The 13,844-nt window shown below is 46.3% G+C and overlaps 1 protein-coding gene and 1 long non-coding RNA gene across 2 annotated transcripts in view; one reads left to right on the forward strand and one right to left on the reverse strand.

Moving 5' to 3' along the window:
• LOC150042077 (uncharacterized) overlaps positions 1 to 13,844 on the forward strand; it is a 78,153-nt gene that overhangs the window by 2,478 nt on the left and 61,831 nt on the right. The window lies entirely within an intron of this gene.
• LOC150042078 (C-type lectin domain family 2 member D11-like) lies at positions 1,188 to 5,004 on the reverse strand. Its single transcript, XM_090325356.1, has 5 exons — positions 4,932 to 5,004; positions 3,187 to 3,312; positions 2,912 to 3,093; positions 2,465 to 2,571; positions 1,188 to 1,400 (listed from the first exon to the last, which is right to left on the reverse strand). The coding sequence occupies exons 1-5, from the start codon at positions 5,002 to 5,004 to the stop codon at positions 1,196 to 1,198; spliced, it is 693 nt and encodes a 230-aa protein (XP_090181482.1). The 3' UTR covers positions 1,188 to 1,195.

Here is a 13,844-nt window from a genome sequence, read left to right on the forward strand (position 1 = left end):
TTTTTAAGGGCAAAAACCACAGATTTACACCCACCAAGTGGTCGAGTGAGATAAGGTGGGGCTCAGGGGACTTTCCATGGCAATGGAAACTGATAGAAGTTGAGTCCCCTTCAACTGTCAGAGAGCGTAGTTTTATGGCTTGGGAAACAAATGCTATACGTGTAATCTAATTTTGACACAAAATAGGCGAGTTCCTGGAGCTTATGGACACCTGCACAAACAATGGCTGACTGGGTTTATAAGTTCCTTTCAGATAAGGTGGCTTATTAATTTTTCTTTCCCATTTGTGCAGCCTCTGGGTCCTTGGAGACATTTTCCAATCACGGTTTCTGCCGGGGCCTACCGGCAGCAAATTGGGGTTCCTGAAATAGGGGGCAGGGACTGGAAAAAATAGAAGAGAGACAAACACATCGGGTCCGGGAGGTCTGCAGCCCAGGCAAAAACTGCAGCCCCGTTTATTATCAACTCAAAGCTTATATCCCTTCTTGAGACCAGGGCACTGCCAGGTGTTACATCCAGATGGTTAATCAGGGAACTGTTGGGGGTTACATTCATATGGTAAATCTCAGATCAATTGAACAGGAGAAGGCCAAAAAACAATGAGACAATCAAGCAATTATCTGATGCAAATCAAAGTACAGTTTGATTCCACTCTGGCTCCCAACAGGTTTCTATTCTGCTTGCTGAAGGGGAATAATTTTGAATCTGGGGGTAGTTATTATTCTTTTTTATCCCTTCACCTTCTTCACAATTCCTTGGAAGTAAAGATACAGTAAAAGTAAAAGCAGGAAGTGGGATGAGCTTCAGGTGGGAAATGTGTAAATCCCCTCCTTGTGATAGCACAGGCCTTTGATGCCTGGCCGTGTCATCCACGTGTGTCACTGGTGAATGACTCGTGTTTCCAGTGGGCTCTGACACCCCCGGGCTCCATGAACCCCAGAACAGAGAAGTCACAACTTTGTCCCCCAGTAGCAACGCTAAAGTTGCTGTAAACTTTTTTTATTTGGGCAATCCTGGGGCTTGAACTCAGGGCCTGAGCACTGTCCCTAGCTCAAGGCTAGTGCTCTACTAATTAAGCCACAGTGCCTCTGCTGGTTTTCTAGTGTTTCACTGGAGCTGAGACTCACAGAATTTCCTGCCCGGGCTGGCTTTGAACCCAGGTCCTCAGATGTCAGTCTTCTGCATAGCTGGGATTCTAGGCGTGAGCTATTAGGATCCCAGCTACAAGCAGACAGTATGTAGAGGAGGAGACACGGGGTAGGAGAGAGCTGGAGGCAGCTGGGCACTGGGCATAGCTGCTTGGTTTGCTGCAGATCCACTTTCTGTCTGCGTAGACCCTGGCGCTGCTAATTCCAGCTTCACTCAAATAGGCGAATTCCCCAGAGCCTCGAACTTCCACCCTAGAGCCAAGCAGAAGCACGTTCAGAATTCACATTTGGGTATTTACTTGCTTTTGTTCATTTTCTTTTTTCTTTTTGTCAGGTGTGGGGTTTGAACTTGGGCCTGGGCTGCTGTCCCTGTGCTCAGGATGAGTCCTGCTCTCCTATTATGAGCCGCAGCACCACTTCTGGCTTTTCTTTTCTTTTTTTTTGTGTGGTTCATGGGAGGTAACAGTCCGATGGTTTTTCCTGCCTCGGCTGGTTTGAACCCTGATTCTCAGATGTGAGTCTCCCCTGTAGCTAGGTTGACAGGTGAGAGCCACCAGAGTGCAGATTGTTGCCTGTCTTTTTTTATCTTTTTTTTTTTGTCTTGCCAGTACTGGGGTTTGGACTCAGGGCCTCGCCACTGTCCCTGAGCTTCTTTGACTCAAGGCTGAAGCTCTACCACTTGAGCCACAGTGCCACCTCTGGCTCTTTCTATGTATGTGGTACAAAGGAATCAAACCTAGAGCTTTGTGCATGCGAGGAAAGCACTTCATCACCAGGCCACAAGCCGGCCCCTGTCTGGAGTTTCACCAGAATAGACCAGCGGTCATCTCACATTGGTGATGAGCACTGATGGCTGAGTTGCGTTTCTTCTCCATTCTCAAAGTCCTGGTGTGAATGCCACCTGTCTGTCCATCACCCGTCCATCCCAGTCACACTAACCACGCATTCATTCATGACCCACGGCACCTGTGGGCTCCCTAGATGTGACCTTCACTCAGGCTCAACTGTTTCCAAAATGCAGAAAAATAAACCATCAACAACAAATCCATGCTGGGTTCCAGGACTCACAGCTGTCATCCAGCTACTCAGGAGGCTGAGATCTGATGATCACAGTTCAAAGCCAGCCCAGGCAGAAAAGTCCATGAGACTCTAATCTCCAATAAACTATTTAGCAAAAGCTAGAAGTGGCACTGTGGCTCAAGTGGTAGAGCACTGGCCTTGAGCAAAACCTCAGGAACAAGGACGTAAGCCCTGAGTTCAAGCCCCATCCCTGGCTCAAAACAAACAAAGAAGCCAAAAGATGGTTGAAAACATACAAGTTGGTGAAGTCTGTATTGTCTGCCCACTTCCAGCTGTGCTTTGAGGATTCTCTTCTCAGTCCAATCCAATGATCGTACGAATCTTTGTATCTTTTCAGGAAATTCTGTAATAAAACAGAGTGAGTTGAAAATGGGAGTCCTTGACTTTGGATGTATTTTGTTTTTCTGTCAAAGACCGGCTTCAAACTGTGATCTCACATCTCAGCCTCTGAGAAGCTGTGTATTAGGACTAATAATTCTTTTTCTTTTCTTTGTGTGTGTGTGCCAATCTGAATTGCACAATTTGTCTTGGAACTGCGATCCTCCCATCTCAGCCTCCTGGGTAGCTGGATGACAGCGTGAGCTCCTGGCGCCCAACCCTTTAACTTCACACAACCTCTCCAAGTCGGGGTGGGGTGTCTTCAGCATGTCACAGAGAACAGGAACCCCAAAAGCTTTTCTTACCAGGTTCTGGATGGTGTCAAAGTTGGCCAGATTGGCTTCAAAGGAGGCACAAAAGTCCTGACTGGACGTCCAGTTCCTTGTGTCCTCAGAAAAATAGAAACACTGATTCCCAAAGCCAATCCACTCTCTCTGACAGGAAGAATACAGGCTGTGCTCTGGAATGCGGCTTTCTGCTTGGTTCCCTAACAGACAATGCATTTGCTTTATAATCAGTCTTTTGTTTTCTAGGCCCATCCCAGGGCTTAAGCCACACCTTGGCATTCAAAGCCACCCACCTGCTAGAATCACCATGAGCACAACTGTGGTCCCAAACAGAATCACAATAGTCAACAGACAGCAGTGCCATTTGGCCGGGGTGATAGGTGACAATATTCCTGTGTATTTTTCCTGGAGCCCCTTCACTGCACACAGAGAAAGAGGAGGGTCGGAATCTAAGGAAACTTCTAGAAGGAAAATGATCATAGCATTCCCTACTTGTGGCTTGTCCTGGCTCAATTACCACCAAAGGCCATCTTGCAATGGTGGAAAAGGAAAGAGTGGAGGAGCTGAGCACTGGTGTCTCCTCCTGTAACCCCAGCTACTCAGGAGCCCAAGATGTGAGGGTGGCAGGCAGGAAAGTCTGGGAGACTCTTTATCTCCAAGGAGCCACGAAAAGGCCAGAAGGGAGCTGTGGCTCCACTGGTAGAGCCAGCCTTGAGAGACAAAGCTAAGGGACAGTACCCAGGCTCTGAATTCAAATCCCAGCTTGGTCATATGCTATATGACAGATATTATAAATACTTCATCTGATATACCATTGTGTTCTGTGATACATAATGTTATATAACATAATGGCATATGTTCTAATATAAATATATGTTATAATATAACATGACAATACTATATATTGTATTGTACTATTATATTATATATACTTTTTTTGGTCAGACCTGGGGCTTGAACTCAGGTTGGGCACTGTCCTTGAAGTTTTCCCTCAAGGCTAGTTAGTGTTCTACCACTTTGATCCACAGCTCCACCTCTACTTTCCTGGTGGTTCTTTGGAGAGAAGAGACTCATGGGTTTTCCTGCTCAGGATGGCTTGACCACCAGCCACCTGAGTAGCTGGGATGACAAATGTAAACCCCAGCCCCCTGGCTATATAGACCCTTATATTACATACAGGATTAAGTTACATGGTGCTACTTAATTGTTGTATGTTGTACTTTATCAATCATGTAACATACTATATGATCTACATGCAAATTTTATAATAAAATATAAATATATAGAATAATAAAATATGAAAATGAAAATGTCAAATAAAAGTAGGCCAGGAGGGAAGTGGGGCTGTGGCTCAGGGGTAGGGTGGTAGCCTTGAGGTGAAGAGCTCAGGGACAGCGCCCAGGTACAGAGATCAAGCCCCTTGACCCACCAAAAAAAGAAAAAAGAGAGAAAGAAAAAAGATACACTGGGAGTGTTGTCTAGTGGAACAGTGCTTCCCTAGCATGCATGCAGCCCGGGGTTCGATTTCTCAGTACCACATACTCAGAAAAGGCTGGAAGTGGTACTGTGGCTCAAATGGCAGAGCACTAGCCTTGAGCAAAAGGTGTTCAAGGACAGTGCCCAGCCCCTGAGTTCCATCTTCAGGATTGGCAATAAACATTTTTAAAAAATAAGGGCTGGAATTTGGCCTAGTGGTAGAGTGCTTGCCTACCATGCACAAAGGCAGGTTCGATTCCTCAGTACCACATACATAGAAAAAAGCTGGAGATGGTTCTGTGGCTCAAGTAGTAGAGCTCTAGCTTTGAGAAAGTTCAAGGACAGTGCTCAGTCCATGAGCTCAAGCCCAGGACGTGCAAAAAAAAAAAAAAAAAAAAGCCGAAGAAGAAAAGCAGAAGAGGAGGAAGAGGAGGAGGAGGACAACGAGGAGGAAGAAGAGGGATGTTACCTAACTCAAGTCACACATCCCAGCTCTAACCTTCCCTCCCTCCATCCCAGCCTAGCTGCCTTTGTGGGAGACTTCAACCCTAATGCAAGTTACCTGCTGGCCTGCTTTCTGGGTCGTCTGTGGAAGGCAGATTTTTCTGTATCATTCTCACCAAGGCTTCTGTCATTTTCCCTCCTTGTTCTTTTTAGGCTGAACAGACTGGATCCAGAAGATTAAGGAGGTACCCCTGGCATTTGCAAGTGTCATATGACAGCTGGATATGCAGATTCTCCCACCAGCCTTCTGCCTTTCCTGGCTCTTAGTCCTGACAGAGAAAACAAACAAACAAAAATAAAAACAAAACAAAAACAAGGAGGAATCAGGATCTGAAATTCAATGGATTAGAAATGAAATGATTGGTCTGTCAGAATTAGTTTATTATTATTATTATTATTATTATTATTATTATTAGCCAGTCCTGGGGTTTGAACTCATGGCCTAGGCACTGTTTCTGAGCTTTCTCAAGGCTAGAGCTCTACCACTTGAGCCACAGCTGCACTTCTTTCTCTTTCTATGTCGGTGGTACTGAGGAATGGAAACCAGCGCTTTGTGCATGCTAGGCAAGGACTCTACCACTAGGCCACCTTCCCTGTTCCCAAGATCTAGTTTTCATAATGATAATAATAATGCTTTCTTTGGCTTACAGGCTGAGATGTTATCTGAAGTGAAAACACTCTAGGGCAGGAAAGATTGGGAAATTCCTTAGCTCCTGCTCAGCATCAAAAAGCCAGAAGTGGAGTGGAAAGAAGTGGCTCAAGTGGTAGGGTGCCAGCCTCCAGTGAAAAAGCTCAGGGACAGCACAGCTAAAACATGTTAAAAAGAGGGGGCTGGGAGTTTTGGTCCAGGAGAAGGAATTCAAAGAGTTTGGTTATGCTAAATTATCTTGCTAGCAGATAAACCCTGGAAATAAAAGCCCTAGCAAAGTGCTCGGTAAGAAGTTTTGTCTTAAAGGATGCCAGAGTAAGATTGGCAAAAGTATCTCTTGCCACTGATATTAATTTTATACACTTTAAGATCTTTGTGAGTATGAATGTGTGTGTGTGTGAGAGTGAACATGTTCAAGATTAAACTATCAGCATGCTGTTTTTACGGGTGAGTTTCTACTTGATACACAAAAAGGTAAATGGGTGAATTTAAGTCTAAACGCCAAGAAAAATGATCAAGTTTGGGTATTCCAAATATCTCAAAGAATTACTGCATTAAGAGGAACTAGTTAAAATATTTTTCTAAGGATTCCGTGATTTGCATTTAAAAACCCGGTATTATAATGCATTAGGCTGTTTATATTATAATCAAGTTGTCCAGTTTAGCAAAAAGGCCTCAGGGAAACTGGGAATTATTTTCCTCAACTAAATTTGAGGATAAGTATTAGAAATAAGTATTTGATATTTAAATAGAAATGTTTGCTTATCAGTGTCAAGACCTTTGTCTGTCTAAAAGTGTTTATGTAATCAAGTGGCAAGAGAAAGGACAGGGAAAACTTAGGGTAGGCCTGTGGGCCTGACATTGAGGTTGAGAGGGGAACTGGCAAAGGTGTAGCTCTGGTGTCTAGGGTGGGACAGGCCCTAGGGAAAGTTCACACATGGCACAAAAGCTGGGCCAGATGTCTCACCTTTATCCTGTCCCTTTTCCTTGCAGACTGACACTGAAAACCTGATGGTAAAATGTGGGTGATGTGATTGGTATTTCTGAAACTGCCCCTTAAAAATATATGAAATTGGAAAAAAGGCTTTAAAAGGAATGTTTAAAAGTTTATCTACTTATGATTTAGTCTCAATACTAGTTTGCACTTAGATGTATTTAGGAAAAGAAAGATGCTAAGTCTGGATTTGGGTATAGTGATATTTGTAATTCTTGCATCAAGGAAAATCTGTAATTTGAGTTTAATCTGTTATTGGAGTTCTAGGCAGTAATTCAGACTGAAAAAAAAAAGCCTCTTAGAAGGAGGCCTGGGGGCAAAGGGAATGGCCTTGAGCCTATCAGAGTAATTCAAATGCAAATAAAGGATAAAGTGTGAAGTGTTAAAAGCAAAGGTTAGTAAAAGTTTTTTTTTTTTAATTAGAACTGGTTTCTGGATAAAATTTGGAAGTGAGATTGTCCTAAATATTTGTTTCAATGTTAAAAAAAAAAAAGGGAAAGTTAGTGCTACCAAATAATTGTTTCATTGCCATTCCGGTTTTGCCTTGTAGATTTTCTGTAACAATTGTAGTCAGGCCCACCGAGAGAAACAGATCATTCTTACAAGTTTGTCAAAAGTAACCAAAGTTACATTTTGGTCCTTAACAAGTTTCAGGTAAGATCATGCTTAAAATCTACTTCTGTGTTCCTCACCTTGTTGCTTTGAATGGAAGTAAAATGGCCTTTTAAAGGACTCATTGAGCTGAAAACTGCATTTCTGGGCCAGTCTGGGCAAAGTCCCTGTGAGACTGTGATATCTAATCTGCCAGCTACCCACCCTAACCTGCCTGACTCCCCCACCCTGCAGGGACCTACTTTCTGTGCTAAGTTGAAAGTCCCCTGACTGTATTTAAAAAGTCAGGATTGTCTTAAAATGCTTGTTAAAAGAAAGAAGACAAATCCCATGAAGTTTTGAGTATGTTGCAAATGGTATGAGTATGTCTGAAAGTTGGAGCTTATAAGGAAAATGGGTTATAGGTATGAATTTCCAGGTATGTAGACCTCCCCATTTTTTTCCCCCAAAGATCAGGGAGCTGAGCTGGCTGATAATACTAACCACAATTTAATTCAGTCTTCACTGGCCTTGCAGTTGACTCTGGAGCACATTCGTCATTTGGTTGGTTGTACCCAGACACCTGTGGACTCTGAGAAAGTATGCCCTCTTGTCCCCTCACCCAGGCATGGATTCACCATCACCAGAGCTCCAGGGCCCAAGCCTAGCTGCACAGGACCCTTCCCTGTGACCTGAGGCCCTCAGCCCTCCATAAAAGGCCCCACCTGGTCATCCCAAGACTGCCAAAATGAGCGGACTCTGAGCTTAGATACACCACACCCAGGTTAAACAGGCATAACACCAAACTTGGACTCTGCTGTGATCACCAAGACACAGGACCCAGAACTACCATCTCCAAAGAGATGGCGACTGGGACCCCCTACCAAGGACTCCCTAAAGCCAAGACTTTTCTATTCTTAACTGTAACCTGTGTTTTGATATTCGCCCCAAATCGCTATCAGCCTACGTCATTTGATTGGGAGTTAATGGACCCCACACCTGGAAGAATATTGGCCAAGGGACTTGAACATACTTACTATGTAGGGCCCTCTTTTGAATTCAATCTCTGTGTTTTATGGGAAAGTCTAGGAAGTTATAAAGGCCAAGGTCTCCCAGGAGCGTCATTAGGAGAAGGGGGAGGCGGCTGACAAATTATGCCTACCTGGTATGGCTGTGGCAATTTCGAATTTGAAATAATAAAAATCAAAAAACCATTACGAGGAACTAAATAGTATGCTTTTCCATCCCAGCAGAACCTTCTGCTAGGCTGCCGGAGAGGTTCACTGCAAGAATTGGTGCTGTGAAACCATATTTCCGGGAGTCAACAATAACCCCTACATCTCTCTCACTGGACCCCAAAATCAGAAAGTTCCAGGCACCTGTACCCCAGTTATTATCATCCTAAAACACTGCGATGCCTTAACCACATCTGGATATGGGAACTGGAAAAACATGGGGTCTCTGCCAGGAGGCCAGGAATGTTTCCTTCCACCCTTTCTTAACCCAGGGCGCCCAAATTGGGACTTTCTCTTCCATAAGGCGCCCCCTCTGCTTGCCGGAGCCTACTACTTCTCCCTCAGGGCTGCCCACACTAACTTCCCCTAAACTTGTATTTTTTGCCAGTCCTGGGCTTGAACTCAGGGCCTGAGCACTGTCCTTGGGTTTTTCTCAAGGCTAGAGCTCTGCCACGTGAGCCTCAGCACCACTTCTGGCTTTTTCCATGTATGTGGTACCAAGGAATCAAACCCGGATCTTCGTGCATTCTAGGCCAGCACTCCACCACTAGGACAAACTCCCGGCCCCTCTAAACTTGTTTTAAATGAGCCTTAGATCTTTGACACGTCCTCCAGAACAGAAGGGGGCTACATCTCCTGTTTCTCAAAGAGGAAGGCCTCGGATGGCTCTGGGAGATGCCTGTTGTTTTTGTGCCAATTAATCTGGCATCATCAGAGATACAGTGATCAAGGACAGTGAAACTGGAGCACAGACCTCAACCAAGTGGTTTCAGGTATGTTTGGCCAGTCTCCCTGGCTGACCACACTTTTGTCTGCCCTGGCTGCACCCCTACATGGCTTCTCACTGGCATTACTGCCAGGCCTTGTATCCTTCATACTTTACTCCATTACATAAAGGGGTGAATGAATTCTGTGAAACTCAAGCTCTTACAGTCTCCATACACGAGGATGCACAGGAGTCAAGTTTGACTCAGTACAAACACAGAGAGGGGTGTAATGTAGAAAACGGGGAAAATGCATTCTTATGGAATGGTAGAAATTAGGGACTGGGGTTTACAGCCTTCCCTTCCCCAAGCTCCCCTCTGTCACCATTCACTTCAACTTAACACCCTTTCCCCTGCCATTCACTTACCCAGAAGAAGGCTGTATCCTTGCCCACAACCACAAGCACCTTGCCTGTAGATAAAGAAGGAGGAGATTTATGGTGAGAACACTCAGCATGTGTGCTGGGCTTCTTTGAAAACCGCCTGCTTCTCACATTGGGGCTGCACCCCGAGATCCCAACCTTGGGGTGTAGTCTGGGTGTGTCGGCTCCTTCCCTGGTGAACTAAACGTTTAACGTCTCAATCGTGTTCTGAGTCATCTCATATTTTGTCCATCTCTGGCCTCCACTAATAGCACCAAGACCTGGGTTCAATTCCTTGGTACCACATAGAGAGGGGGGGGGGGGAAAGCCAGAAGTGGTGCTGTGGCTCAAGTGGTCTTGAGAAAGCACAAGGACAGTGCCCAGGCCCTGAGTTCAAACCTAGGACCAGCAAAAAGAAAAAAAAATAAAGAAAGAGAAGAAAATCCCATCCTTACACCCCCCCCTCCAAAATAGCAAGAGTTGAAAGACAAAGAACCTATCAAAAAAAAAAGCAAGAAGTAAACTCGTAAAGCATGGAGGGATAGGAGTATGACTCAATAATAGAGACGTGCCTAAGAAAGAAAAGAAAGAAGTAGACTCTAACTGCTAGTAACAGACGCAAAACTGAAGTTATTCCTCAAGCCCAAAGCCCAGGAAAACGCTGCAAACACAGCAGGATGGTAGACAGGGCTCCACTTACATGACAGAATTCAGCCCCCAGAACCAAAATTCAGTCCCCAGAAGCCTCTGAGCACTGCAGAGTAGAGATTACCACAAGAAAGACATCACAGCAGCGGGTTCTAGTGATTTGAGGGAGGGAAGCCAGCAGAGGGAGGAGGAGTGACCCCCCACCACACTGGCCCAGAGTATGAAAGCAAGCTGCAGCTCCTCTCTCTCTTTCACTTTCTCTCTCATCTCTATCTCTATCTCCCTATGAGAGCACCCACACTCTCAGAGTGCACCACTGCCCTTCTGTTTGTCTGCCTTTTGTCTATTTCTTTCACTCCTGCCAAGTTTTCCTACCACTGTGACTTGTTCAGAACGTCGAATTCTGCCACCTTCGTCAAGGACCCTAAGTGAACAGGTCCTGTATTTTAAAGGCAAGCTTCACTAAACCCTCACCTCCATCTGGTCCCCAGTTCAAATCGTGCTACAGTTAAAAAAACAAGCCAGGCTGGGCGTTTGGCCTAGTGGTAGAGGGCTCACCCCGTATGCAGATCTCAGCCACCTGGGTAGCTGGAATTGCAGGTGTGAACCACAGCTGCTGGCTGTTTTTTGTTGTTGTTCTTGTTGTTAGTTTGGTTGTTATGGGTTGTTTTATTTTTTTGCCACTCCTGGATCTTGAACTCAGGGTCTGAGCACTGTCCTTCCACTTTCTCAAGGGTAAAGCTCTACTACTTGAGCCACAGCACCACTTCTGGCTTTTTTCTATGTATATGGTAGGAAGGAATCAAACCCGGGTCTTCATGCATGCTAGGCAAGCACGCTACCACTAGGCCAAACTCCCAGCCCTCTGGCTGTTTTCTTTTGGTCTTGTTTACTGTGGGAGCGGTGGAAAATGTCATGGCTGCCCTGCCTCAGTTTCCCCATAGGCAGGGTCCCCCGTAGGGTGCGAATGGAATGGTGGGGCTCAGGCTCTGCTGTCATTATCATCACAGGGTGATTGTGTATTTATATGTAGCTGTTTAATGCACAGCTGGACACAGAGTGGATTGGTCAGGACCCCAGGCTCTGGTCATCCCAGCTAATCAGAAGGCTGAGACCTGAGGATCTCAGTTCAAAGCCAGCTTGGGCAGGAAAATCCGGAAGACTCTTATCTCCAGTGAACCACCAAAAACAAGCCAGGGGTGGCACTGTGGCTCATGTGATAGGGCACCAGCCTTGAGCAAAACCACTCAGGGACAGTGCCCAAGCCATGAGTTCAAACCCAAACACATTACTTGTGAAATACCTGCACGAGCAGGGGAATCGTGTGCAGGGAACTGGTATCCTCGCCACCCAGGCTCGTGGGATCACACAAGTGTTTATGTTTCCCCAAGCATACACCCGTGCCCTACAATGACGGAACACAACGACACATTAGGAAATACAAGTGAACGCCGGTGTCCTTTCCCCTGCCTGTAGTCTCAGTGCTTGAATGGTGGAGGCAGGAGGATGCGGGTGAAGGCTGCGCTGAACAGAGGATCCTGAGTGGAGTAAGAACATAAACAAACTCCAAGTGACAATACTGGAAGGAAGGAAGGAAGGAAAGGAAAGAAGGAAGGGAGGAAGGAAGGAAAAGAAGGAGGAAAAAGGATGGGAGGGAGGGACAGAAGGAAGAGGGACAGAAGTAGTAAATTAGACAGGAGGTCAGCAAGCCAAGGAATCTTCTGGAAAGGATGTACAAGGCTGCACACACCTCCACTGCAGACTTAGAGATCTGACCAGGTAGGAAAGAAGACACTGCTCAGGACCAGAGTGGTGTAAATTTACTGGTGGAAGGTTCTAGAAGGTTCTCACCTAATGGCTTCTCTTTCTACGTCAAGGTTTTCCCCCCTTTGTTTTTTGTGTGTGTGTTTTTTTCCTGGAGCTGGGACTTGAACTCGGGGCCTGGATGCACTCCCTTAGCCATGTCACTCAAGGCTGGCGCTGTGACACTTTGAGCCCCACTTCCGCTTCTGGTGTGAGTATTATTGTTCTTGTTATTATTACTGGTTGCTTGGAGATAAGAGTCTCTCAGCCCTGCCCGGGGCTGGCTGTGAACTGCAATCTTCAGACCTCAGCTGGGATGACAGACGTGAGCCGCCATCAGCCAGCCACAGTCACAGGAGTGAAGGGTTCCATGAGAAGGCACCTGGGGGAGTCTAGACGTCCCTCGTGGCCGTGGATGAAGAAAGCTCTTGTTGGCAAATCCAGTGAGTGGAAATGGTGCACTTTTCAGAGAAAACGCCCTGGTGTGTGACCAGGGCACAGGCGTTCTCTCCTGCCTGGCCTGCGACCTGAAATCTGGGGAGACAAAGACAATCAAACCCCCCCAGGCTGGCCAAGGGCCCAGTTCTTCCTCCTATACCATTTTGGGCTCCCTGCATCTGCTCACCAGCTCCTCTCCAAGCTAGATTGCTTAAAACATGGAAATATGCCATAGACAATATTACACATTGTTTTGCTGACACCAGGACTTGAACTTGTGGCCTTGAACTCTCAATTTCCTGGCTCAGGATTGCCACTCTGCCACTGAAACCACGCCTCTGGCTCATTCCCTGTCTCACTCATACAAGTCGTATGGGCTTTTCTGTGTGGACTGGCTTCCAGCCACCATTCTCCATCTTCAGCTTCCTGAGTAGCTGGGATTACAAGAGGGAGCTTCTGGTGCCTGGCCTAAAAGCCAGGATGAAGGAATGGTTTCATGTGTATGTGTGTTTGTGTGTGTATGTTGGTGCTGAGTCTTGAACTCAGAGCCTGAGCACTGGCCCTGAACTTTTTCACTGAAGACTGATGTGATCTACCCTTAAGCCACAGCTCCACGTTTGGCCTTTTTGCTGGTTCCTTGGAGATAAGGGTCTCATAGACTTTCCTTCCCAGGGCTGGCTTCAAACCCTGATCCTCAGACCTCAGCCTCCTGAGTAGCTGGGATGACAGGCGTTAGTCACCAGCACCCAGCATATCCTGGTATATTTAGATCTAGCTTCTGCCTGTTTGTGAGAGAGAGTGCGCCATTTGTCTCTCTGAGGCTGGCTGACCTCACTTGCCACGCATTCCCCTGCAGCGGGCACGATTGTGGAATAACACACAACCATGACACCACACCACCAGGGGTGGGTCTGTTACTCTTGAAGAAGAATGTCCTGACACACTTCATGCTGCAGTGCCTGCCTCACACCAGCAGGTGACACCAGTGAGCTGTGTGCAGTTTCTACCATGGGCCTTGAAAAGCCAATGACAAACACAGCTGTGGGTTCAAGGCCGCCCCATCCAGCCAGGCCCACAACTTCTCAGTGTCAGGAAGGTGTAATCCAATTCAAAAATAAACCCCATCTTGCACCTCATTGTGGATGAACTCCTGTGGAGAAAGAAATCACATTAGGGGCCAGGAGTTTGGCCTAGTGGTTAAAGTGCCTGCCTAGCATGCACGAAGACCCCGGTTCGATTCCTTGGTACCACATACATAGAAAAAAGCTGCAAGTGGTGCTGAGGCTCATGTGGTAGAGTGCTAGCCTTGAGAAAGTCCAAGGACAGTGCTCAGGCCCTGATCCCAAGCACAGGACTGGCAAAAAATAAAAAAATAAATCACGGTAAACCTGTCCACAGAGTCTCCTCTGAGCTTTGCCCAGACTCTTGACACGAGCTGTCCAGTTTCCACGAGCTGACTTCCACCACCCAGTTCTTACCAGCTCTGC

The sequence above is a fragment of the Megascapheus bottae genome, chromosome 37 (assembly GCF_031878675.1).
Source record: "Megascapheus bottae isolate mThoBot1 chromosome 37, mThoBot2.hap1, whole genome shotgun sequence".
NCBI classification, from domain to species: domain Eukaryota; kingdom Metazoa; phylum Chordata; class Mammalia; order Rodentia; family Geomyidae; genus Megascapheus; species Megascapheus bottae.